Source organism: Hoplias malabaricus, chromosome 9, assembly GCF_029633855.1.
Source record: "Hoplias malabaricus isolate fHopMal1 chromosome 9, fHopMal1.hap1, whole genome shotgun sequence".
Lineage (NCBI taxonomy): Eukaryota > Metazoa > Chordata > Actinopteri > Characiformes > Erythrinidae > Hoplias > Hoplias malabaricus.
In genome coordinates this window covers 3,476,182-3,503,877 of record NC_089808.1, presented here as the reverse complement: position 1 = coordinate 3,503,877, position 27,696 = coordinate 3,476,182, and the positions used below count along the sequence as shown (strand labels likewise).

The window sequence follows — 27,696 nt, the reverse complement described above, 5'->3', positions numbered from 1 at the left end:
AAGAAATCTAAATTTAAAAACAAGAACCAAACTTTAGGAGCGTGCTCGGGGTCTGGCTAGTAACCACAATACTGTGAATATCTAAAACAAGCCTAGAGTGCAGGGGGGGAAGAATATCTGCTTCATAAACTATTTATTCAATGCAGCTCCTTCTCTTGTAGCTTTCACTTGTCAACACTAGTGACATCACTTAGATTATTGAAGCTTTGATTCAGTTCGCCAGTTGTCACTTACTTGAGAACTGAATGTAATAAAGCAGAGAAGTTATTGTCAAAAAAAAGCTACTGGATGGAGACAGAGAGAGGGGGGAGAGAGAGAGAGAGAGAGAGGGTGAGAGACAGAGAGAGGGAGAGAGAGGGAGAGACAAAGTGAGGGAGAGAGAGAGAGAGAGAGAGAGAGAGAGAGAGGGAAGGAGGGAGGGAGGGAGAGAGAGAGAGAAAGAGAGAGAGAGAGAGAGAGAGAGAGAGAGAGAGAGGGAGACAGAGAGAGAGGGGAGGGAGGGAGGGAGACAGAGAGAGAGGGGAGGGAGGGAGGGAGACAGAGAGAGAGGGGAGGGAGGGAGGGAGACAGAGAGAGAGAGGGGAGACAGAGAGAGAGAGAGAGAGAGAGGGAGGGAGGGAGACAGAGAGAGAGGGAGGGAGACAGAGAGAGAGAGAGGGAGGGAGGGAGAGAGGGAGAGGGAGAGAGAGAGAGAGAAGGAGAGAAAGAGAGAGAGAGAGAGAGAGAGAGAGAGAGAGGGAGAGACAAAGTGAGGGAGAGAGAGAGGGGGGGGAGAGAGAGAGGGAGAGGGAGAGAGAGAGAGAGAAGGAGAGAAAGAGAGAGAGAGAGAGAGAGAGAGAGAGAGAGAGAGAGAGAGAGAGAGAGAGAGAGGGAGGGAGGGAGACAGAGAGAGAGGGAGGGAGACAGAGAGAGAGAGAGAGAGAGAGAGGGAGGGAGGGAGACAGAGAGAGTGAGAGAGAGAGAGGGAGAGAGAGGGGGGGGAGAGAGAGAGAGAGAGAGAGAGAGAGAGAGAGAGAGAGAGAGAGAGAGAGAGAGAAATAAAAGAATATTTACTATAAGCTGTGGAACTACAAACCCCTTTAGATCAGAATTGGGAGGTGGAGAAGTTGACATTGATCAATAACATTAATATGGGCCTGTGAAGCTCAGTGCCTCAGGCTGAGATGAAGTGAGTGCTGGAGTGACAAAACCAACACGGCTGACAGCAGGGGATTATTGTAGGCAAAGTATTGCCAGTATAAGCCATAAAGGCTTTGAAATGCAGTTCTTGTGAACACATGCAGTAAGATTTTATGGCTCACTGTGCATTACATTAATTGACTGATCAATGCGACCAAGCAGTACACACCCAGGCAGTCCTCTTGAAATGAGCAGGGTCGTTATGTATATGACTGCTGCTTGGTGACAAGACAAGTTTTTGTGTACCTATTTATGCTAATATTCTCATGGAGGACTCATGGGTAAGACATGGGTGCTGTAAGATAAACGGTAAGATTTAGAAGGAGTTAGTCACAGTGATTTAATGTGAAACTGTACAAAGCAAAGAAAGGTATTGGCTTACTGTAAATTTATTTAAGAGCAGTCGTGGTCATGTGACACAAAGTGAAGACAAGGGAGCTGATATTTTTTAAACTGAAACCCGATAAATATAAAATGGATATTAGTTTGATAAAAGAGGCTTTTGAGTGCTGCTTTTAGTTCCCTGCTTCTCTGCATTTAGGATAATGTTTTAAAAAAATAAATTAGGCAAAAAAGCACTGCTGTAAAAACGACGTATCTGGGGTCAGGCAGCGTAGTCAAAGCCATTTCATATTCTCTTTATTACCTTTAAAACTCCCTCCAGTGAAAATCAAGTTTTTAAGATTGTTGACATGTTCTTGTGACGTTGCTGTAGTTTAAAGGCTAAGCCCCACTTAATGGAGCTCCATGAATATTCCACATTATTGTAGTTACTGACAGATATAAGTATGAATTAAAATAAAAATAGCAGCTTAATTTGCTTTAAAACTGACAATTTTATTAAATTGACGGAAAAACCCGAGCTCTCTACGGAAATTCTCGAACTCGATCGTGACGTCACTGGTGGACAACAGCTGAACAACGCCGCGGTAAAACACCGTTATGACTGACTGTTATGACAGTATCTAGCTAAATAACCAACATTATTCATGACAATAGCCTAGCAATAAGCTAAACTCAAATGTAGAGGTACCGTTATTCTTGTAAATGTGATCGAAGTCGAACTCGAATTCATCCGACACTATAAACCTCCGTAATGCAGCTACGTAGCCGAGTATAATCTGAGCCACCGAGTTTAGCGAGTCAAGCTAACGTTAACTAACACCAACTAAAACAGGCGAAGTGAGTGTCCTTACCCTGTTTACCTCCATGTTACAGAGGCTCTTGAACACCTTTCGTTGGTGTCCTTACATGCCCATATTGCTGGAAAAGCGCCAGTGAAATGAGCTACAGATAACGGAGTGAGCGGATGGTCCTTTCCAAAGTGTCCGTTTAAAGTGGACAAATTTAGTCCATTTTCTGGATATTTTGGGATCTTTGGGCCATTTGTTCACAGATGTCCCACTGTACATTGAATGATTGCAGCCAAAAACAACACACCTTTTCCTCATTTTGCATTAAATTAAGTGCAGCTTCTAGAGTTGTTGTCCACCATCTACGTCACAGGCAAGACGCCTATTAGAGTTTCCCAACACCGTTGGGGGGGGGGGGACCAACGATCTTTTAAACCTCATTCCTTCAATTAGTAAGAAATAACATGTTTTCTGACTCTCAATAAACACAAGTTAGGAACTCAAACTCCACTGTATTTATTTGTTTGACTCTTTCATAGAGCTGCTGCTTAGCCTTTAATGATTAGAGGAGCACTGGATTCGATCCCCAGGACCAGAAGGAACATCAATGGCTGAAATGCCCTTGAGCAAGGCACCCAACCCTTAAAATCTTCCCCGGGTGCCACGGATGGCTATCCATAGTTTCATGTGTGTGTGCGCGTGTGTGTTCACTGCACCTAATCACTAGTGTGTTCATTGCCATGGATGGGTTTAATGCAGAGGTCATATTTGGTTGTACAGTTGTACAATGATCATAAAGCATTTTACTTCACATTATTTAGCGGATGCTCTTATCCAGAGCGACTCACAAAAGTGCTTAGTGTTCAAACAGAATGTGTATCCTCACTGGTACAAATAGGTAGGAGTCCAATCTCCCCTTGAGCTCAGACACTGCCAGAACAAGAGCCAGTGCTGATACCGAGGAAGAACTAAACGTAGTAAGTGCAATACACAGCCTCCAGTCAGTGCTATACCTAGAAAGAAGTTAAGTGCAGTATAAGTGCAATACTTATACTGTCTGTATAGTCCACTGTTTGTACAGCCAGTGGAAGTTCATTCCACCATTTGTGTGCCAGGACTGAGAAGAGTCTTGATGCTAGTCTTGATGGATGACTGGGTCAAGTCGAGCTGTACTTGAAGCTTGAAGGGCTTGATACAAAGTAGATACAAACTCTAAACCTATCTTCCTAGCAGAAAGACAAATCCCAGTCAGAACCCACAAGCACACTGAATTTTGATAGGGACACCACCTCAATGTATCTCTCTTGTGGCTAAATAGACACTTTGAGCTAACCCAAAACCTCACCTATCCAGTTCAGGGTCACGGTGGGTCCAGAGCCAACCTGGAATCATTGGGCACAAGGCGGGAATACACCCTGGAGGGGGTGCCAGTCCTTCACAGGGCAACACACACTCACACATTCACTCACACACTCACAGCTACGGACACTTTGGAGTTTCCAGTCCACCTACCAACGTGTGTTTTTGGACCGTGGGTGGAAACCCGGAGGAAACCCACTCAGGGAGAACACACCACAGTCCTCACAGACAGTCACCCGGAGGAAACCCATGCAGACACGGGGAGAACACACCACACTTCTCACAGACAGTCACCCGGAGGAAACCCACACAGACACAGGGAGAACACACCACACTCCTCACAGACAGTCACCCGGAGGAAACCCACACAGACACAGGGAGAACACACCACACTCCTCACAGACAGTCACCCGGAGGAAACCCACGCAGACACTGAGAGAACACACCACACTCCTCACAGACAGTCACCCGGAGTAAACCCACGCAGACACGGGGAGAACACACCACACTCCTCACAGACAGTCACCCGGAGGAAACCCACGCAGACACGGAGAGAACACACCACACTCCTCACAGACAGTCACCCGGAGTAAACCCACGCAGACACGGGGAGAACACACCACACTCCTCACAGACAGTCACCCGGAGGAAACCCACGCAGACACGGAGAGAACACACCACACTCCTCACAGACAGTCACCCGGAGGAAACCCACGCAGACACGGGGAGAACACACCACACTCCTCACAGACAGTCTCCCGGAGGAAACCCACGCAGACACAGAGAGAACACAACACACTCCTCACAGACAGTCACCCGGAGGAAACCCACGCAGACACAGAGAGAACACAACACACTCCTCACATACAGTCACCTGGAGGAAACCCACGCAGACACAGGGAGAACACACCACACTCCTCACAGACAGTCACCCGGAGGAAACCCATCCAGACACGGGGAGAACACACCACACTCCTCACAGACAGTCACCCGGAGGAAACCCACGCAGACACAGAGAGAACACACCACACTCCTCACAGACAGTCACCCGGAGGAAACCCACGCAGACACGGAGAGAACACACCACACTCCTCACAGACAGTCACCCGGAGGAAACCCACGCAGACACAGAGAGAACACACCACACTCCTCACAGACAGTCACCCGGAGGAAACCCATCCAGACACAGAGAGAACACACCACACTCCTCACAGACAGTCACCCGGAGGAAACCCACGCAGACACGGAGAGAACACACCACACTCCTCACAGACAGTCACCCGGAGGAAACCCACGCAGACACAGAGAGAACACACCACACTCCTCACAGACAGTCACCCGGAGGAAACCCACGCAGACACGGAGAGAACACACCACACTCCTCACAGACAGTCACCCGGAGGAAACCCACGCAGACACAGAGAGAACACACCACACTCCTCACAGACAGTCACCCGGAGGAAACCCATCCAGACACGGGGAGAACACACCACACTCCTCACAGACAGTCACCCGGAGGAAACCCACGCAGACACAGAGAGAACACACCACACTCCTCACAGACAGTCACCCGGAGGAAACCCACGCAGACACGGAGAGAACACACCACACTCCTCACAGACAGTCACCCGGAGGAAACCCACGCAGACACAGAGAGAACACACCACGTGCTGCCCGAAAACCTCACCTGAAACTAGTAATTTACAGTTAACTGTAGGTGAAACAGGACAGCACTACAGCCTAGTAACTAACAAGTGTAAGCCAAAGTAGATACAAACTCTAAACCTATCTTAGTAGCAGAAACACAAATCCCAGTCAGAACCCACAAGCACACTGTGCTAACCCAGTAGCATTATGTGCTAAGCTGTACTGTGACTGAAATAAGCAGTCAACATCATGGCTGGGCATTTCCACTTTGAAACTGGAGCGATCCAAACACAGGGTTTCTTAGGTCATAAACCTAAAAAAAACAATCTCAGGAAAAATAGTGGCAGAGACTAATTACACATTCACAGATCTGCAGGTACTGTATGAAGGTGAAGATGTAGTTAAAGTCTAAATGAAAGTGTAGTGTTAGGCCTAATGCCAAGAATAATTAAAATCCCGTACTAAACACTAGTGTAACTCCAAGACGACTAGTTATTAAAAGTAACGTTTACAGCAGGGGACGTTAGCCACTGTAGCTAGTAACTTGGGCTGTGGGACTGGCCTGAGGTTAGCAACTAGGAAAGTTGTCTTACCTTTAAGTGTGATAAACTGAAGCTCCTGAAACGCCTTCAAAGTTTACCTCCTCGTTCGTACGGGAATACGACTTCCTTCATCAACAAACTCTTACTTTTATTATATTTCCAAGCTGTTTTCTTGTATATATCAGTCAGTTTGTGAGCTAACGCTAACCTCTGTCTCTCTGGCCCAAAGACCGTGCGCGTGTGGACACGTTGCTATAGAAACAAAGCTCCCGGGCTCCGGAGCTGTTGACATTAGACACCTTCAGAGGCTGAAACACTGCCGCCTCAGAGACAAGACACGAGCTAAAACATGCTAACTGCACTTTCACTTCTTCCTCCGCTAACGTCCATCTTAGATTTCCACTCTTTTATTACAGCAATTATCACTTTACAACAATATGTCAAGGGAAAAAGTAAAACAGATGAAAAACATGCAATTAAGTATCCTTGTAAATAAATGTGAACTTGTATATAACATTAACCTTTAAACGAACAAGTTCACAGTTTCTTTGACATTTTGATATATATAACAGCGCTATGTATATTAAACTTTGAGTTAACCCAGTAAACAATTAGCCGTTGATTCAACGTTGAAAAAAACGTAACGACTGCCGTCTAATCAACGTTCTCTTAAGGTTGAAAATGAAAGTTGAAAAGACGTCCAAACACAGACATTGAAAAGACGACTATTAGACGTATTTTGGACGTCCATTGACGTTATTAATTGGTCCCGAAATAAATTACTTGTAAAAAAAACGCGTTGTGGACGTCCACTGACGTTTAAAATATGTCCTTGACAGACAGACTACTTTTAGACCCATTTTGAACGTCCAGGGACGTTCCTTCTTTACTGGGACTCGACTCCCTAGATTAGTCTAACTGAAAAACAGAAGCAAAAGACAAGTATGGAAGAAGTTAACATACATTTTTATATATAATTAATATTTATGACTACCCCACAGATTAGCTCTCTGAGATTAGCACATTTTTTGAAGGGAATATGCTGCTTAATCCTTCTACAATCTAATTCTGAAATGCTTAACAAGGGTACATTCAACATTTAACACTTTACATCCATTATTATTTTTTATTTAAGGTGAAGATCTAGGCATGTCTCACTTCATAAACATATAAGAGTGAAAACACTCAGCCAACACGTTCAGTTTTGTTAAACTGGGCACTGTGGAAAGCACAACTGAAAAAGCAATGATGGCGATCCTGATTAATCATGTGCCTGCCTCTGTGATGCTAATCACGTAACACCAGCAGGGATTGAATTAGACTTAATTCAATGTATTGTTTTTGAAAACAGCCTGGTTTTTGCCTTGCATGGCTGACTGAAGATGCCCAGTTGATACTCCTAAGCACTGAAGCGTAGAGCTGACGAGAGTTAACGTGAGCTTAGTGGAGTGAGGCAAGCCAACGGCCATTTCCCTTTCTTTCCTTCTTGAAGTAATCACCAGCAGCTGTTTGAATGCTGTTCAACAAAGGTGCTTAAAAACCTTCTGAGTACAAAACTGGATGGATGGATAGACCTTTGGGGGAAAATGAATCAATTTCAGCCCCTAAATTCTCTTGAATAATTTCTGGCACGGTGTTCAAGAGTTCAGGTTTGTGCCGTATCTATTTTGAGAACTAACATTTTAGTGTATAACTTTAACCACCATTCCATCTTCGGCTTTTAAAAGGTAATGGACTGCAAATGGCCACGCGTTGGTACGACTGTACCAGAGAATTGACCCCTGAGAATTTTCTAGCTCTCATTCAAAGTAAGAACAGCAACGGCAATGACACGCAAGTCCCTGGACACAATTTTGCAATGTCTTTTCCTGTCTGCCGAGGAGCCGAACTCTGACAAAAGGCCTTCCTGAGAGCTGGAGTTCACGGTTAGGTTCTATGATCTTTTATTTAAATATGGGAGATTAAACATTAAACCTCCTAAGCCCTGTAGATGGAGTGAGTGCACTAGGCTCTGATAATGTCACTCAGTCAGCTTTCACCCCATAAGGCATCCCTCTCAATTAAATCTCTCTCTCTCTCTGTCTCAGAATATTTGGATAGAAGGGGACCCCTGGGGCCCTTTTTACATTTCTGCAAGTCAAATCTCATTTGCTAGGCCAACAACATTCTTACAACATTTCTTTGTACAATTTATTTAATAGAACAACAGTAATATTATACGTCATTTGAATTCAAATTTCTAATAATTAGAAAAATGACTTTCCCAGGGAGATGTAAAGTTTGTAGTCTTACATTTGAACACAGGGGTTAACATAATAGGCATTTAGCTTGGCCTAGTAATACGGCTTGGGAATGTGGCCTAAAGCTGTTGATAGCCAAGTTACAAAGGCAGCCTTAAATATATAAGACAGTCTATACAAATAAATAAATTCATCATGTACTCTTTGAAGGGGCGGCACGGTGGCGCAGCAGGTAGGTGTCGCAGTCACACAGCTCCAGGGACCTGGAGGTTGTGGGTTCGATTCCCGCTCCGGTGACTGTCTGTGAGGAGTGTGGTGTGTTCTCCCTGTGTCTGCGTGGGTTTCCTCCGGGTGACTGTCTGTGAGGAGTGTGGTGTGTTCTCTCTGTGTCTGCGTGGGTTTCCTCCGGGTGACTGTCTGTGAGGAGTGTGGTGTGTTCTCTCTGTGTCTGCGCGGGTTTCCTCTGGGTGACTGTCTGTGAGGAGTGTGGTGTGTTCTCCCTGTGTCTGCGCGGGTTTCCTCCGGGTGACTGTCTGCGAGAAGTGTGTTGTGTTCTCCCCGTGTCTGTGTGGGTTTCCTCTGGGTGACTGTCTGTGAGGAGTGTGGTGTGTTCTCCCTGTGTCTGCGTGGGTTTCCTCTGGGAGCATTTACCTACCATAAAGACAGTAAACTTTAAGTTTAAGGAATAATTCAGATTCTAAACAAATAATCTCATTCATTTTCTGAAACCTTCATCATGTTCAGGGTAGCAGTGCTGTTTGACTGGCAGAACTGTCCATCACAGGGCTTGACACTTTCACACAGTTACTTACACACCCCCTTTTAACCCATTGGAATAACCAATCACCCTACCAACACCTGTTTTTTGGCTTGTCGGAGGAGACTGAAGCATCCAGAGGAAACCCATGCAGACACAGGGACAACACATCAAACTCCTTTCAACTGACAATGACCTGAGCTGAGGACTGAAGCCACAACCACAGGACCTTGGAGCTGTGTGAATGAATTAACCTATAGCACCACTGTGAGACCAAGACATGCTTTAAAAATGATGACTGTTACCTGTAAAATGTTCAGAACCTGGATACCACCCTTTTATATAAGCTGTTTATCAGTCATCACACCAGTGGTGATCAGGGGAGGCAAGAGGTGATTTGTCGTGGACTGCTACTGGCATCAGAATTAGAATGTTAGAACAGAAGTGAATAAATGACATTATAACGACGTGCAGTCAGTGCAGGGGTAGCGGAAGTGGCCAGGTCTGTTGGGTAGTGTGTGTGTGTGTGTGTGTGTGAGAGAGAGAGAGAGAGAGAGAGAGAGAGAGAGATGGTTTTAAAGTGGCTGTGTGAGTGGGATAAGATGGAAAGGTGAGTCAGCAGGGGTGCTAATGCAGAAATGAGCAGGACTGATGCGCTCTCACTGAACAGCCCCAGGCTCTCGGACTCAGCCCCTGTACCTGCTTTGCCTCATCTCCCCTCACACACACAAACACACACACACTTCTATACCCAGTAACACTCTGCGCATCACTTGTGTCCCCATATGCCTTGTAATTGCTAAATAGATTCATACAAATGACGACAAAACCCCCAAAAGAAACCTTCCTACCTTTGTAAAGACAAATTGCATACATTTTAGCTTGATCAGATACGCAGCGTGGTTTAATTTCGTGACGTGAATTGGCGACGGCTGCTGTGGGGATGGTTCAAGGTCCTACAAGATACTGCAGAGGTACCTCAGGGATGTTACAGCGAGCTGAGGGATGTTATACATTATCCGGGAACAGAGTTGTCTCCAGGCTTAACCCTGGATGTTTTTTTTTTTTTAAGCACAGAAATATACGATGAATTTACACTTTTTTACACAAAAGTAAATTATTTTCTTCCCCTTCTGTTGCCCTCCTTTTGTTCCAAACATTGCGTGCCTCTAGAAATAAAGTCATCTCAAAGAATCTGTGTTCAGGCAGTGAAGCGTCCTACTTATATACCAATCGGCCACAGGATTAACGCTGTCAGGTGACGTGAACACAATTGCCATCTCATTACGTGAGATATATGAGGCAGAAAGGAATAGTTAGCTTTTGCAGTTGATTAGTTGAAAGCTAAGGATCTGAGCGACTTTGACAACGGACAATTTGTGGTGATCATAGTTTCTTAGAGCGACCATTTGGAGAGGGAGTGAATGGTAGATAAGGACAAGCATTAAGTGTGAACATGCCCATTGCTCACTAGCAGCCCTATTTAATTGTAGCAGAGTAAATGTTGAGGAGGGTCAGCTAAGGTACTGTGTGCTGGTGTGGCTTGGGTATTTTACATTGCTATGCTAGTTTTAAAATGTACTATAAGTAATCTTGTCACTAACAAGTCAACTGCTGTTTGTAGATCAGTCCGTCGCGTTGGTTAAAAAAAAAAAATAAATGCTGGAATTTTACTTTTTTTTTAAAATAATAAAGTCACAAAAAACAAGCATCCGTAATTACATAAGGCGGCAAGCAGTCGCAGGAAACACAATTAATGTTTTGAAATCTGTTCCCTCAAATCTGATCAACTCCAAATGGGCAGAGGTGTCACAAGTCCACGTTCACCATTGATCTTGGGAGGCATTAAAAGATTAAAAGGTTTATCGTCTGTCTCTGCTGTTGACAGCAGTTCCGAGTCATTAGAGTCATTAGCATTAAGCTGGTGCCATCAATAACAGGCCGGCTGAGCGATCTCTCTCCCCAGGAGACTGCTCCCGGAGTGGGGACCAGCTTGCCAGTTCAGAGCCTGACCTCCTGCAGCTCTTGATCTGCTTGGCTCTAACAGTCCTAGAGTAAATGAGAGGGAAAGTGTGAATCCAATGAGAAATGTAGGTGTGGGCAAAATAACAGTATGCTGTCGAAATTATGAGTGTAACAAGATACTCAGCCAGGGATTAGTTTTCATTTCCAGCGCTGGGTTTGTGATATTTTGAACGTAATTTGAATAAAGAAAAATGATGACTATAATCATGTTGCTGCACAATCTACTAATGACTCCACAGAGCTGGAGGGAAGTGCTGATTGGTGCTGATCATTTGTAAACTCTGGTGATCAAATAACAGTTGCATTAGACATTAGAATTAACAGAATATTCATTCTCCACGAAGAACTGCCACATCCCTATGATTACTATATTGTATTGTGATTATTGTTGCACCTCTAACCTTGCTTTCCTGAGCATTTTGTGTCATTAACACCTGAAAACAGTGACCACCTGGATGGAGCTTTAAAGAAAATAGGGTTTAGAAGATGTTCCTAAAGGTCATAGCTGTGTGAAGTGCCAAAAACAATAAATGAAACTACTGATTTGAATGTAGTATGCACATACTTTATAAATAAATAAATAATATAAAAAAAGGGCGACACAGTGGTGCATGAGGTAGGTGTGTTCTCTGTGTCTGCGTAGGTTTCCTCCGGGTGACTCTGTGAGGAGTGTGGTGTGTTCTCTCTGTGTCTGCGAGGGTTTCCTCCGGGTGACTGTCTGTGAGAAGTGTGGTATGTTCTCTCTGTGTCTGCGTGGGTTTCCTCCGGGTGACTGTCTGTGAGGAGTGTGGTGTGTTCTCTCTGTCTGCGTGGGTTTCCTCCGGGTGACTGTCTGTGAGGAGTGTGGTGTGTTCTCCCTGTGTCTGCGTAGGTTTCCTCCGGGTGACTGTCTGTGAGGAGTGTGGTGTGTTCTCCCTGTGTCTGCGTGGGTTTGCTCCGGGTGACTGTCTGTGAGGAGTGTGGTGTGTTCTCTGTGTCTGCGTAGGTTTCCTCCGGGTGACTGTCTGTGAGGAGTGTGGTGTGTTCTCCCTGTGTCTGCGTAGGTTTCCTCCGGGTGACTGTCTGTGAGGAGTGTGGTGTGTTCTCCCTGTGTCTGCGTGGGTTTCCTCCGGGTGACTGTCTGTGAGGAGTGTGGTGTGTTCTCTCTGTGTCTGCGTGGGTTTCCTCCGGGTGACTGTCTGTGAGGAGTGTGGTGTGTTCTCCCTGTGTCTGCGTGGGTCTCCTCCGGGTGCTCCGGTTTCCTCCCACAGTCCAAAAACACACGTTGGTACGTGGATTGGTGACTCAAAAGTGTCCTTAGGTGTGAGTGTGTGAGTGTGTGTTGCCCTGTGAAGGACTGGCGCCCCCTCCAGGGTGTATTCCCGCCTTGCGCTCAATGATTCCAGGTAGTCTCTGGACCCACCGCGACCCTGAACTGAATGAATATAAAACAAACAAAATTATATATGGCGATGTGTCTGCTCCAACTTTAGATAAAATCCTAAGGGAGGAAAAAAAAATATTAATATATATATACTCTATCATCATTGAGCAGGTGATTAACTGTTTATAAATAACTTTACACAATTATACAGTAGATAACAGCTGTTCTATAATCCTCTTGAAAAGTAATCTCAAACATGTTTTATCTTAATAGGCCAATAGAGTGCATTCACCTACCCACTGCCCGCTCATATGTACAGTTGAACTTGAATGGAAAACACTTTCAAATGACAGTTTCAAAATGGTAGATTTGGTCAAACAACTGTAGGTTAATAGTTTGTTTCTTAATAAATTGCATCCCTTATATAATCCATATAATTAAAATGAATACAATTATGAAATATATTTCATTGTACTTGACAGAGTAAGGGATGCAAATAAGGTGTAAGGTGATGTGCGTGGTGATATTTTGCTGTATTTCCCGCACACACACACACACATTATAATAAAATACATAAATAGTACATAATTAGAATACAGTAATAACTTGTAATACAGATGTATAGATATAGATAGGTATACTGAGGTATATGAGAATGTCCTTCTGATGGCAGGGTGGAGAGCTTGTGTCAGGTCACTATGTTCGAACAATGTGGGGCATGGAGTTGGAAGCTGGTGCACCCAAGGCTTAGGTTGGTACAAAGATGCCACGCTGGAGACTGCCAGATTCCTTGCTGACAGAAGGGATCACACTACCTTGTTGACTGAGTATCCTCTTTGCATGTTTATGTGTGGATTTCTAAGCGTGTTATACACTGTCCTGTGTGTCTCCGTCCCTATGTTAGCGTCAGCATTTGTGCTCATGGCTGTCAGTGCAGGGCTCATGTTTGATAGTGACTGAGAGAACAAGTAGTGTCAGGGTGCCAATATGAATATAAGTCAAAGTGACACTCTGACAGAGATTCCAGAACAATCCACCGACTATTGCACTAGAGTGAAAGTCTCTCTCTCTCAGTGGGGCCGTCAGTCAGTGCCTGCCCTGGTGTGCCTGTTTGTTACAATAATGGAAATGAGCTGAAGGTCTGGCCCAGGTGAAACCTAGTTCTTCTAGGTCTGCCCGTCTCTCGAATACAATGCTTTACACTACACTTTCCTCACCCATTTACAAATAAGGCTGGACGGGTGTCAGAAATATAGTCACTAGTTCTTTTAAACTTTAAAGCAATGGTTTAGCCAAAGATCAAATTTGCACAATAATAGATAATTTACTCATCTGAGAGGCAGCCAAAGTTTATAATTCCACATAAGCACCTACTGATTCCCCTTAGCTGTTCAGAATACTAATACTAGTTTCTAATGTGGTAGTCTCCATGTTGCAATTCATGTCTCCATAAATTCTTGTGCAATGCTAGTGCTAGTGTTAGCCCTATATTAATAATGATTAAAGTTTATTCATCCATTCATTATCTGTAAGCGATTATCCAGTTCAGGGTCACGGTGGGTCCTGGAATCATTGGGCGCAAGGCAGGAATACACACCACAGGCAACACACACACACACACACATTCACTCACACTTTTGAGTCATCAATCCACCTACCAACGTGTGTTTTTGGACTGTGGGAGGAAACCAGAGCACCCGGAGGAAACCCACGCAGACACAGGGAGAACACACCACACTCTTCACAGACAGTCACCCGGAGGAAAACACTGGGAGAACACACCACACTCCTCACAGACAGTCACCCGGAGGAAACCCACACAGACACAGAGAGAACACACCACACTCCTCACAGACAGTCACCCGGAGGAAACCCACGCAGACACAGGGAGAACACACCACGCTCCTCACAGACAGTCACTCTGTGGGAATCAAACCCACAACCTCCAAGTCCCCGGAGCTGCGTGAAGCCCTTGATTAAATTTCACAAATATCTATAAGCAAACACCTATCTTTAAAACATGAGTTGGCTAATCAGCTTTATTCATAGGAAGGGTAAGCTGTAAACTTGAATGAACCTTTACTTTCACCATGTATCATCCACTTGGTTCAGAAATCGATAAGCCATTGATACAAAACCATAGAGACTCAGGAGTCTAGTGCACTGTAAAAGAGAATCTTCAATGGTAAACAAGCCAAGACACCGATTCAACAATTATAACGTCTCTGTAGTCTGTAACCACAGACTCTACAGCTCATCATGCAGCGCAACTCCCTCCGCCAGATCCAGAGCACCCAATAACAACAGTGCTCCAGCGCTGTTATCCTTCACCAGGAAGATGAAGGGATGATCTGCATAGAAGAGTTTGGGTTTGTCCACCTGTTCATCTTCATTCACCCCGTCTTTATTGCCTGTCTCTGAAGACAGCTCCAAGGTGGCCCAGTGAAGCACTCCCCTCAGGTGAAGTTTAGCCTTTCCTTGGCCGGACAACCCCGAGAAGTCTGCTGTCTCCGGGTCCCACGCGTCTATCACTCCGAGTGCGGCCAACGGTTTCTGGAGGAAGAGCAAGAAATACACAGACAAACAGAGGAAGATAAGCTCATGCACGTCTTTAAAAATCTAAATGCTTTACCTCAAAATACTCTGCTCTAAAAGACCACAACCACAGAGGGGTTACAAACGGTCTAAATCAATTATGCAGACAAAATTAAATTTATAAAAAGCCAGCTAAAATATCAGCCAAAGGAGGACTCTAAAGATTAAACATTTATGACCCTCATGACAGTAAATGGCTGAATATAAAACTACACGATTCTCCAGACAGATGATACGGGCAACTGAAAACACGAACGGAAAGGGCGTCACGATAAATCAATACGATTTCAGAAGTTTGTTCTCTCTCTCTCTCTTCTTTTTATTGTCTTCCATTTCTCTTAAAGCGTGACAGATGCCCTTGCTGGCGGTGCGGGCAGTACAAACTGGGCGACAGGAGTTGAAGACGATGGCCAGGGGAGAGTCGCTTATGAATAATTTAAAAATGATCCTTCTGACCTCAGCCCTTCTTTGTTTTCCTTTCTGATATGAATTCGGCAGAAAGACGCCATCTGACAGGTAGTTTATATTCCTGCAGATGAGATCCGGTAGAAACGACAGCCCCCACAGACAGAGGGAGGGAACGTTTATGTTTGTGTGTGTGTGTGTGTGTGTAATAAGAATGTAGGAAGATTGAGATTCCATTTTAAAAGTGATTACTTTTATCATTCAAAAGGAAGCAACGTGCACGCTCCGCTCTTCTGCCAATCCAAATAAACCAAACAAACTAATGATCGGTGGGAGTAGCCATGTTAATATGCGAGGTGATGTGAGGAAAGAGGGTTTGTGTGTGAGAGAGAGAGAGAGGTAGGAGGAGGACACAGTGACAGTGCTTGTCACCTCCTTATGGTATAACCCACCATGGCTCTCCAACTCCCTGACTACTCTTTGTCTTGTTCTCTCACTCGCTTACACAGCCCTACTCTAATGCACTTCTATTGTCTTCATCTATTATTCTTCCTTCCTTCCTCCCTCCACTTTATCACTGTCTCTGTCCGCTGCTCTGCCACCTCTGTGGCATCCTCATCCCTCATCTGCCCTTCTACACTTGTTTCATCCCCCCCACTTTCTCCTGCTCTGCCCATTTCTCACTGTTCTTCCCCCCCTCACTTTAACCTGTACGCCGGTCCTCCAGCAGATGCTGTAGCACGCCGGTGAGCGCCACTCTTTTTCAGTGTGACCTCATCCTTCCTATATCACCCTTGGTTGCTAAGGCTCTGTCAGAAGAACAACGATGCAGGAACACTGTCGAGGTGTTGAATACTTCCACATTAATTACCTCAGGCTGCTTGGCTTCAAGCTGCTGAGGGACGTTTAAAGGTTTGTCATTTCCTGGTAAAAAAGCAGCGGGATTTTCTCCTCTGCTCTCCATACAGGCCTGACCTGGAGCAGCTTGTTGCCACGTCGCTGACATGGCAGCGTGTGCCGCTCCGACCATGCTGTCGCCAACAATTAGAGTCACACGCAACATTAGCAGACATCTCCCAGCTTGCATTATGCCAGGCTCTATAAATAGAACCCTCTCCCTCTCTCACACTCTAAATACGTCTCTTCGCAGGGACGGAAAAGCTTGCCAGGTTGGAATAAGGCAGTGGAGGTCACTTAATTTTTTAAAACAATCAGTGTTGAAATATTCAGTGTACGACGTCACCATGCGACAACACCAGGGGCCACGGCGAGGCCTGGCGGCGGTGATGGATCTGAGCCACGCTTCCTCCCGACGTGCATCTCCATGGCCATATGTGAAAAACGTACACATTCACTGCAGGCTGCTGGCAAAGAAGGGTCTGCTCCAGCTCTGACTAAGCCACACAGCTGTTCCAGCTCCTAGCCGTTTGAGGCTAATGCTAATTGAGCTCCGTCCCGAACCCGGCTCGTTGAAAGTCAGTCCAGCTTAAGGGCCGTCCTGAAGGAGGATGTTAAACCTAGGTGAGGTGGTGCAGGGGTGTTTGCTATTTAATTAACGACCCGTTTGCTAGAGGAGCCCGGCAGGAGGGAGGACAGGAAGGAGCGAGGAAAGAGCTGGCACAGGAGCGTGGCGCTCCAGGGCCGCAGTTTTCTGGAAATAAATGGGGAAAATGTGTGATGTGTCACGGTGTAATGCGTCACCCCAGACTGCCCGCTAATGCACCAAACCTGACTGACAGATGGAGAGACAGAGTGGGAGCAGAGAACGGGGGGAGAGAAAAAAAGAGAGAGAGGTGAATAGAGGAGAAAGAGGGAGCCTAAGTAAACACGGTTCAGCTCTAATTCTGCTCACTGGATGGAAATGGAGCATGTCACTCTCACTGTCTTCCTCTCCCTGAGCATAAACTTCATCTGAACTTTCCTCCTCTTGCTTCCTTTCTGTTTTCCTCCTCATTCTCGGTCCTACTGTGTGCCTCTAAAAACACCAGGCTCTGTAGCTATACAGTAACAGTATAATGTAGTATACAACCATCAACACCTTTCCAAAACAAGAGCAGAAACACACCGAATGAACAATACATAAACATTGCCACGGCAACCAAGTCGGCTACTGCATTTCTATACATCACAGGCGCAGGAAACTGCAGCACAGGAGGGTAGGACAGCGTGGAAACTGCACACTGGTGCGCTTTCCTGCTTCAAACTGCATGTTTTATTCAGCATCATGGCATCTAAGCAGCAGTCACCTCCCTCTTTCATAAAAACACCTCAGAGATTATTCAGGGTTCTTTGTCATTCATGTCTTATTCAAGCTGGCCCTAGCTCTGCGTCTCATCATCTCTCATCTTTTCTCCGTGCCAGTCCCACTGTCAATAGCTTCATTTATTTATTTATCCCTCTTACATCGTGTTCTGCCAGACCGACTTTATGGCATTTATCAACGTCACGAAAAATCAAAGTATTTGATGTGGGGACTTAGCGGCGTGAAACGGTGAATTGGGATTGTAGGGTTGTTAAAGCCATGTACGGAATGATTGAGACCCTTTCACATGAAGCCGATATGTCCATGCCCTGTCAGCGCGCGTTCTCTCAGCTTGGCAAAGTCAGAAAGTTTACAGAACATTGGCAGAAATCATTAAACCTGGAGAAACTGTAGTACTTTTTTTTTTTTTTGCGGCCAATGTAACTGAGCTAATGTTAGCATGCTGGCAAGCTGGCTGTTGTTTTTTCCAGTTTTCCTGTGCTGACAGGCTTCAACAACATAGTTCAACAATGTGGCATTTCAAACTGGAACCTCAGCCCATGACGGCTACCCACTTAAACATCTGTCCAATGTTACTCCAGTGTGTATAATTTGTGTATGTTAACAAACCTGAATTCTCCCATTCATTTAAAATGGATTTTCACTGACATCCTATGAAGCTTGTGCAATTTCTAACAGTTGCTCTGAAAAGCCACGTTACGTATACACGTCCATAAACCGTCTATCTAATGAACACATAGGTTAATACATTCTCAGCAGAGTAGCGCCAACAGGGGGTCTGTAAACCTGCTGCTCATTAGTGAGTATGAATAGACTTTATAAAAAAGGGTAGAGCAATTACTTACATGTAAATGTATCTGTCTAAACTCATCTACAGTAAGACCATTGACTTTACAGAAAAGTCCGTCTGTAGCCTGACTTATTGGTAATTTACTTCTCATTATACCAGATATGCTAAATAGAAATAGGCTGTGCATGCTCCGTAAACCAGCAGGCTGCCCAGTAGTCTCATAACAGGGTAGGGAATTCATCAGCTCATAACACTGGCTCTTGGCCTTCAATCTAAACTAGACAGACTCATTGCAATACACTACATGACCTGACCAGGAAACGTGTGTTTGCTTGACTCCTACTGTCTCCCAAGCACAAAGCAGGATCAAATTATAGCCCAACACTTTATGAATAACATTAATGTTTAGTCATTATTATACGGTGTTGCTAATCATTTATGAACAATCCCTGATTAAAAATCAAATATGGCTTTTTAAGATGGGCTCGAGTCTGGTTTATTTGCTTAAGCATTCATTCATTCATTATCTGTAACCCTTATCCAGTTCAGGGACGCGGTGGGTCCAGAGCCTACCTGGAATCATTGGGCGCAAGGTGGGAATACAACCTGGAGGGGGAGCCAGTCCTTCACAGGGTGACACACACACACACATTCACTCACACCCTCACATCTATGGACACTTAGGAGTCTCCAACTCCACCTACCAATGTGTGTTTTTGGAGCGTGGGAGGAAACCAGAGCACCCGGAAGAAACCCACGCAGACACAGGGAGAACACAACACGCTCCTCACAGACAGTCACCCGGAGGAAACTCATGCAGACACAGAGAGAACACACCACACTCCTCACAGACAGTCACCCGGAGGAAACCCACGCAGACACAGGGAGAACACCCCTTACTCCTCACAGACAGTCACCCGGAGGAAACCCACGCAGACACAGAGAGAACACACCACACTCCTCACAGACAGTCACCCAGAGGAGACCCACGCAGACACAGAGAGAACACACCACACTCCTCACAGACAGTCACCCGGAGGAAACCCACGCAGACACAGGGAGAACACACCACACTCCTCACAGACAGTCACCCAGGAGGAAACCCACGCAGACACAGAGAGAACACACCACACTCCTCACAGACAGTCACCCAGAGGAAACCCACGCAGACACAGGGAGAACACACCACACTCCTCAGTCACCCAGAGGAAACCCACGCAGACACAGGGAGAACACACCACACTCCTCACAGGCAGTCACCCGGAGGAAACCCACGCAGACACAGGGAGAACACACCACACTCCTCACAGACAGTCACCCGGAGGAAACCCACGCAGACACAGAGAGAACACACCACACTCCTCACAGACAGTCACCCGGAGGAAACCCACGCAGACACAGGGAGAACACACCACACTCCTCACAGACAGTCACCCGGAGCGGGAATCGAACCCACAACCTCCAGGAGCCTGGAGCTGTGACAGAGACACTACCTGCTGCTCCACCGTGCCGCCCTTGCTTAAGCATATTTAGATCATTTCATAAAATCCTTGATATTCCTAAAGAAAATGCAGGCGACATTATTCTAACTGACATTTTTGAACCACATTACTCTGAACTCCGGCACAGCAAGTGTGTTTTTTTTGTGCACCTGCACGTGTTTACTTCCTGAAATGTCAGATTTGTGGGGAAACAAAAAGTAACATTCTTCCATTTTCTCTACAATTTTTTTTGCCATATAACATCTTTTTAACCTTTCCTCTTCCACTTCTAATTAAAAGGAAATAATGTGGGGTGGGGAGTGAATTCCTTCTTGTGGCAGAGAAGATATGTGTGTGTATTTCTTGGTGCTTGAGTGTGTGTGTGTATGTGTGTGTGTGTGTTTGTCTAGCTGCCAGGCATCAGGCAGTGTGTGATCTAGCGACCCCTCTTGCTTGTTAGGGGAGCCCAGCCTTGGTGTCTTGTTAGCTGTTAGTGGTTGGCGCTAAAAGCTCCTTAGGTCCATTCCTGTATTGCTGCTGTTGGACAGAGCTATTTTTACCCTCTTCTCCCATCTCTCTCTACCCCCCTCTCTGTTACACAGTCCACTTGTTCCATCTTTCGACCCCATGCCCCACTCCACCTCCTTCCCACCCACTCTCCATGCCTGCCGCATGCCACTCCTATCTAGGTCATGCAGCCTCTGGGTTTGTCCTGGGAAGCAGCACATTGCTGCATTAGCACGCATGTGGACGCCAGCAGGGCAGCTCAGATGTGGGGGACAGGAATCAGGATAATGGCAGCTCCTCCACTGAGCCGACAGATCCGCAAGAACGGGGCGAGTCAGCGAGCCCGACAGATTGAAGGGAAAAGAGAGAGAGAGAAAGAGAGAGAGAGAGAGAGAGAGAAACCATGGGAGTAGCTTGAGCAGAGCTGGAGACAAGCAAGCATCAGCAGCCCTGGAGGATGGCCGGAGCTGCGAGGCATGCTGAAAGACGGGGGAGTAAACACTATTAACGTGCAGAAATGGAGGGTGTGTTTGCACAGCTCAACCCAATCATGGAGAGAACGAGTACGTCAGAGAGAGAGAGAGAGAGAAAGAATGAGAGAAAGTGAGTGGTAGGGCAGCACTCAGCAGATTGTTTTGCCGTCACTTGAGCCAGTGGCTCGCAGTAATCTTCCCTAATGTACTGAAATACACAGTATCTACAAAAACATGCATCTTTATTTCTGAAGTGCCATATTCATATATTCACCTGATATTTTTTAGGGATGCACTTATTGGTGAATTTGGATCCAATCCATTAATGCAGACACTTATGCGTGTATACAAACATTTTAAAAATGAAGAAATCTATTTTTTCAGGTTTACAAATCCAGTAAATGTTTAGGCCAATAGCTCAGCATCAACATAATGCTGTGAGGAGTGTGGTGTGTTCTCTCTGTGTCTGCATGGGTTTCCTCCGGGTGACTGTCTGTGAGGAGTGTGGTGTGTTCTCTCTGTGTCTGCGTGGGTTTCCTCCGGGTGACTGTCTGTGAGGAGTGTGGTGTGTTCTCCCTGTGTCTGCGTGGGTTTCCTCCGGGTGACTGTCTGTGAGGAGTGTGGTGTGTTCTCTCTGTGTCTGCATGGGTTTCCTCCGGGTGACTGTCTGTGAGGAGTGTGGTGTGTTCTCTCTGTGTCTGCGTGGGTTTCCTCCGGGTGACTGTCTGTGAGGAGTGTGGTGTGTTCTCCCTGTGTCTGCATGGGTTTCCTCCGGGTGACTGTCTGTGAGGAGTGTGGTGTGTTCTCCCTGTGTCTGCGTGGCTTTCCTCCGGGTGACTGTCTGTGAGGAGTGTGGTGTGTTCTCTCTGTGTCTGCGTGGGTTTCCTCCGGGTGACTGTCTGTGAGGAGTGTGGTGTGTTCTCCCTGTGTCTGCGTGGGTTTCCTCCGGGTGACTGTCTGTGAGGAGTGTGGTGTGTTCTCTCTGTGTCTGCATGGGTTTCCTCCGGGTGACTGTCTGTGAGGAGTGTGGTGTGTTCTCTCTGTGTCTGCGTGGGTTTCCTCCGGGTGACTGTCTGTGAGGAGTGTGGTGTGTTCTCTCTGTGTCTGCGTGGGTTTCCTCCGGGTGACTGTCTGTGAGGAGTGTGGTGTGTTCTCCCTGTGTCTGCGTGGGTTTCCTCCGGGTGACTGTCTGTGAGGAGTGTGGTGTGTTCTCTCTGTGTCTGCATGGGTTTCCTCCGGGTGACTGTCTGTGAGGAGTGTGGTGTGTTCTCTCTGTGTCTGCGTGGGTTTCCTCCGGGTGACTGTCTGTGAGGAGTGTGGTGTGTTCTCCCTGTGTCTGCATGGGTTTCCTCCGGGTGACTGTCTGTGAGGAGTGTGGTGTGTTCTCCCTGTGTCTGCGTGGCTTTCCTCCGGGTGACTGTCTGTGAGGAGTGTGGTGTGTTCTCTCTGTGTCTGCGTGGGTTTCCTCCGGGTGACTGTCTGTGAGGAGTGTGGTGTGTTCTCCCTGTGTCTGCATGGGTTTCCTCCGGGTGACTGTCTGTGAGGAGTGTGGTGTGTTCTCCCTGTGTCTGCGTGGCTTTCCTCCGGGTGACTGTCTGTGAGGAGTGTGGTGTGTTCTCTCTGTGTCTGCGTGGGTTTCCTCCGGGTGACTGTCTGTGAGGAGTGTGGTGTGTTCTCCCTGTGTCTGCATGGGTTTCCTCCGGGTGACTGTCTGTGAGGAGTGTGGTGTGTTCTCCCTGTGTCTGCGTGGCTTTCCTCCGGGTGACTGTCTGTGAGGAGTGTGGTGTGTTCTCCGTGTCTGTGTGGCTTTCCTCCGGGTGCTCCGCTTCCCTCCCACAGTTGGTAGGTGGATTTGTGACTCAAAAGTGTCCGTAGGTGTGTGTGTGTGTGTGTGTCTGTGTTGCTCTGTGAAGGACTGGCGCCCCCTCCAGGGTGTATTCCCGCCTTGCGCCCAATGATTCCAGGTAGGCTCTGGACCCACCGCGACCCTGAACTAGATAAGGGTTACAGATAATGAATGAATGATCCTGCGTGACCCTGATGTGAATCTGGTGTAACCATGCATTCCTGGTATTAAGGAATGTTAAAATAGGAACAGTTAGGTTTTATGTGTGATGTGGAAGAATGATACATAGTCTGATTGTGCATATAGTATATCATGCTGCACACTGAAAAATACCAGACTACGTATCATAGGAACAACATATTACTAAAATCCACAAAACAAAAATAAACATTACATTGTTTACATGACAAAGAGTCAATCTTTGTTTAAGCAGCTGCACATGATGGATTTTCTTTTTTTTTCTTTCTTTACCCCCCCCCCCCCCCCCCACACACACACACACACACACACACACAGATGAGTAGTTTTGAGAGGTTGAGATCACTCAGGTGTTTAGTGCTGAAAATTTCTTTCATGTCCTGTTTTTCTGTAAAGTTTCACTGCATCTGAAGTCTGCTGATGAATTTCCCCCAGTTGAGTTGTTTTCTTTGGGTACCGGTTTACATTTAAACCATAGAAAACAAGAGAGGTTTTTGGAGTTGGTTTTTCAAAACACAAACCCTGTTTACTAAATTCCTGTCCCTAAGGTAGTTACTGCATGCATAAAAAATGATGCAATGAAAGCTTATCTGAGTAATGGCTTTGTTTTATGACACCATAACACAGGGCTATATTACTGAAGGCCTGTGGATCGCAGTGAATAATCTAAACCAGGAAATCCTGAAGTTCATTCAGAGTCCTTAACCTGGCATAACCCTTAATAAGTTTCTTCCTTGCTTTATTATGAAATCTAGAGCTATAGCAGGTTAAGGGTTGCAGTAAATCCCGTACAGATCACGTATTTACTATAAGAAAACATAGTAAAGATGGAGTGAATCCGAATGCAGCCTTTCCATGTGGTGGTTTACTTTGTAAATTAAATTATAAAATTCCTTTTGTGCCTTTAAAGCTCTGAGCTAGGAGGTTAAAACATGGAAATGACGTAAATACTTTCAATAACCATTGGGAAACGAGAGAGAGAGAGACAAACAGAGAGATAAAGAGAAAGAGTCACTGGAAGGGTGGAGGGTTAAAAGAGCCTCTGGCCTGTGGTAATATTCCCTCAAATACTAAAGAGAAATAGAGAAAGAAAGAGGGAGCATAAAAGAGAAAGGCCGAGACAGCAGGGCAGGAGAGATATGGAGAGGGAAGCAGAAGCAGCAGGGAATCTTGTCAAAGGGAGTAATACAGCTCTATTCATGTCATGTAGTCAAGGGGGATGCTTGGCCTCTCTTCTAGTGCCGGGGCATCACTTATGAAAACATCAGAAGAGTGTCTGTGTCTGTGTCTGTGGCTGAAGCAAGTCAAAAAAAAGTCTGTCTGTGGATTTTTTATTTATTTTTTATTTTTTTAAAAGAGGGGCCTTGGTTCCCTTTGGATGGCCTCCTCCGGCTCATGTTAATGTCAGAGTCTTGTTCTTCAGGTCAGGTCTGAGCACTTGAACATGGCAGCTGGAGCCAGTGGACATCTGACGCGTCTTGTATTTCTCACCCTGAATTACGATGCCTAACGACACGCCGTCCTACACCGGGGGATCTATTCAGCTCAGCCAGCGCTGAGGGAATAGCCTCACTCACTTTAATCTGTACCTGTCGTGTCGAGCTAACCTCTGTCCTCGTCACCCCCCTCCTTTTGTCCCCTGACTTGTGTTGTTCTCTCTTCCCCATTTACTTCCTTCTTTTTGTCTAGAATCTAACTACCCCTCTTTCGCTCGTTTCTTCCTACAGATGCTGTAAAAACGCTAACATCTGCCTAAAGGGCTTTGATGTTGACTGCAAAAATTCCACATCTCCAGACATCACACACAGGGGCTGCAAGGATCTACCCACCCCAAGGACAGCCTCTTCTGCTGCTTCACTCTGTGCTTTTTTTGCAGTCATCAGATCAGTGTCCCACTACTGTGCTACCACGAGTATGGACAGTCCCTATACGTACTCCCTGGCTTCTAAGGCTGCCTCCCAGCTGGAGGAAGGAGCAGATGGAGCAGTGCTGGTCCTTCATTTGGAGTCCAAGTCTGGTACTAATTCTGTGATCCAACCTGCTGGAGCAGGCCCAGAAGAGAGATGAAGCAATGCTATAGGGCTGTCTTTGACAGGGCTCTAAACCTGACAGAGACCAAAATAAAGTGCTACCTACTAAGGGCCCTCAGAATGAACAGGAGGTAGCAGTTGGCTTCCAAGTTTCAGCTTGTCCAGGCTCAGTGCACACAGTAGAACGCGGCAACGTCCAAAGCTTGAGGAATGGAGTACAAGGATTAACCTCTGACCCTACCTGTATTAAAGATAGGTAAGAGACCCTCTGCGGAGGGAAAAGACGACGCTGGAGGACTTAATGAAGAAGAGAAAGAACAAGAATAATGAGCTGAGGAGACGGAGGTAAACAAGGAAATCATGAGAATAGTGAGAGAGCCGACAATGAAGAAGTTAATGGAAAAAGAGATTTTGTTGATGAACCAGTAAAGACTAAAGACCAGAGCAGGTAGAAACTGAAGAGGGCACATGGAAAAATTGAGGTGTAAGATGAAGTGATAAGAAGATAGAGGGAGAGAGAGAACGAGTGGGAGGAATGGGGAGAGCAAGGGCTGGAGATAGATGAGCTAAGGTCAGATGGTGAGCGAGGAGGGAAAAGGTGAATGGAAGAGGGAAAATGGATGGGGCTTGGAAGACAGAGACATCATTTGAGGGAAGTGAGAGGTTAGGCACCAGATAATTAACTAAATGATTCTCACATTCTCCTATAGCATCGTATAAAGAAAGTGCTTGGCATGAACCGATGACTAAAACACAATCCAAAAACCCTCAGACCACAGCAAACCCGGTCAAACCACTGTGTCTGAGCTACACGACACTACGAGTAAATCCACCAGATTTACAATTACGCTATGTAGCTCAGACCCAGATTTGCTGGACAGTCCAGAAAGAGCCATGCACTCTCCTCTAAAGCTGCACCACTCTCTGTTGTCAAAGCCCAATCTTCTCCCTGGAGCAGGGCAAGCTGAGGTGGTCCTGGCTGGCCATCTGGCTCAGTATGGCCTCTGGATCTCAGGCCTGGAGCATGCCTTTGCCCAGGCCTTATGTGAGTCTGTGTAAGCATTGGGACAGAACTTGAGTGGCAAGGGACATGGCAGTGCTTACTAAACGGGAACCAGTTCTGGAGTGCTGGGGCAGAAGAGCAGAAGAAGAATGGTGCTGATTCCAATAATGTGTAAAAGGAATGCATTAAAATGGCAGGAGTTGACTAACTATTATCGCTCCCAAGCAGGAAAGACAACAGCATACAAAAGCTATACAGAAATGCTGATATTAGTGCTGCTAAATACAATAGCTATTTAAACATAATTTATACCGCAGTGTAAATATTTACACAGAGTGGCTGAAATATAAATCAATTTTACATTAAAATCGCAATTTCATAGAATGCATCTTGAGTACACTGTATGAAATTGGCTGACTGTGTGTTAAATAGCCAGAGCACTGGCAATCTGTTCTTCTGACAATATGCACCTACTGTGTGTGTTTGTACATGAACACACACACACACACAAACCTTTACGCAATGCGAATGAAAGAAATGACAACGTAAACTAACTGTTGCACATACTACTGTTCTTCTGAATGACTAGGATGTCGAAGTACCTGCAGGCTAAGTGTGCTGCTGACATTGACCCGAGGCAATGAGAGTGCCATGCTCATGCTGCTCAGCTTCCCCAACCACTTCTCCAGCTGTTCCACGGTCAGCATGCGTTCCAGTCTGGACAGACTCTCGACATGGAAGGGCAGCAGCAGCACCATGCTGGCCTTCCCACCCCACAGGCCCAGTTCTAACACCTGCACCATGTTTTCCATGTCCTCGTAGTGACGGTAAACCCCTACAGATACATTTACAGAAGGTAAAGCCATAGTGAAGAACCACAGTCTAGTGAATAGATCTGATGTATAGCAGCAACATACATAGGACTATTTTGGGTAATGAAAATCATAATGGATAATGTAGATACATTTAATTGAAATACACAATATTATTCTTGCATGAGAAATGGAAGAAAAACAGCAATGCCTGAAAGAATTAGACACAGAAATTGGGACTCCTTTGCAAGACATATCAATACCTTGTACTTACAGTGGAACCTCTACTTACGAACTTGATCCGTTCCGTGACCCGGTTCGTAAGTGGAAAAGTTGGTTTCACGAGTCAGTTTTCCCCATTTAAAATAATGGAACAGCAATTAATGGGTTCCAGCCCCCGCCCCGAAAGTCACCCTTTTTGCACTGATCTATGTTTACAACACTCTCAAATTAGTAAAAAATACATGTGTCGTTACTAAAAATAAAAGAGAAATACAGTGGTAACAGTAATAAAAAAGAAATAATAAAGTTTTAAGTGGTTACACATTGCTACCTTGAAGACGTGACGACTGGCTGGAGCAGTAACACAGGCACTGGCTGTATGACGGGAGGTGGGGGGGGGGGGGGTGGAATAACGGAGAGTAGGTGGTGAATGTCGGGAGACGAAGCGTAGATACGGCTTAACTTAGTACGAGTTTCGATGTCTGCTATTTACACTAATGCTAAATTGCTAAAGCTACAATGTGCTAATCTTAAAAGCTCACTCAAGTCTGGGGGCGCTGGGAGACTCGCCGATTGGGGTCAGTGGACATTTCCAGGCGCCGGCTCAGAGGAGGCTCGGGATCGTTTTTAGAGTCGTGGTTCGTGGCAATAAATATTCAAATGCCCGGTTCGTATCTTGGAAAGTTCGTTAGTAGAGGTTCCACTGTATTTTTAAAATGTAGTTAAAAAAAACCATACTGGTTTAGAAAAACAAGAAAAAGAAACAAATCAACAGGTGTTTCCATTCATGCCAGAACAACCCAATTAGTGTCAGAAAGGACATGTA

At 45.9% G+C, this 27,696-nt stretch overlaps 2 protein-coding genes across 4 annotated transcripts in view; both read right to left on the bottom strand.

Moving 5' to 3' along the window:
* dnah2 (dynein, axonemal, heavy chain 2) overlaps positions 1-6,100 on the bottom strand; it is a 208,028-nt gene extending 201,928 nt beyond the window's left edge. The window contains exon 1 of the mRNA XM_066680491.1: positions 5,912-6,100. The gene's annotated coding sequence lies outside the window, so the exon portion shown is untranslated. The remainder of the gene's footprint in view (positions 1-5,911) is intronic.
* An 8,069-nt stretch (positions 6,101-14,169) lies between these two features.
* Positions 14,170-27,696, bottom strand: part of serpinh2 (serine (or cysteine) peptidase inhibitor, clade H, member 2) — a 32,345-nt gene continuing 18,818 nt past the window's right edge. For 2 of the 3 annotated variants that reach the window (XM_066680345.1, XM_066680346.1), the window contains exons 5-6: positions 26,439-26,671; positions 14,170-14,798 (exon numbers count right to left, since the gene is read on the bottom strand). In XM_066680345.1, the coding sequence (XP_066536442.1) occupies positions 14,493-14,798; positions 26,439-26,671 (539 nt within the window). In that variant the 3' untranslated portion in view covers positions 14,170-14,492. The remainder of the gene's footprint in view (positions 14,799-26,438; positions 26,672-27,696) is intronic. The other variant, XM_066680344.1, reaches the window with a different exon arrangement.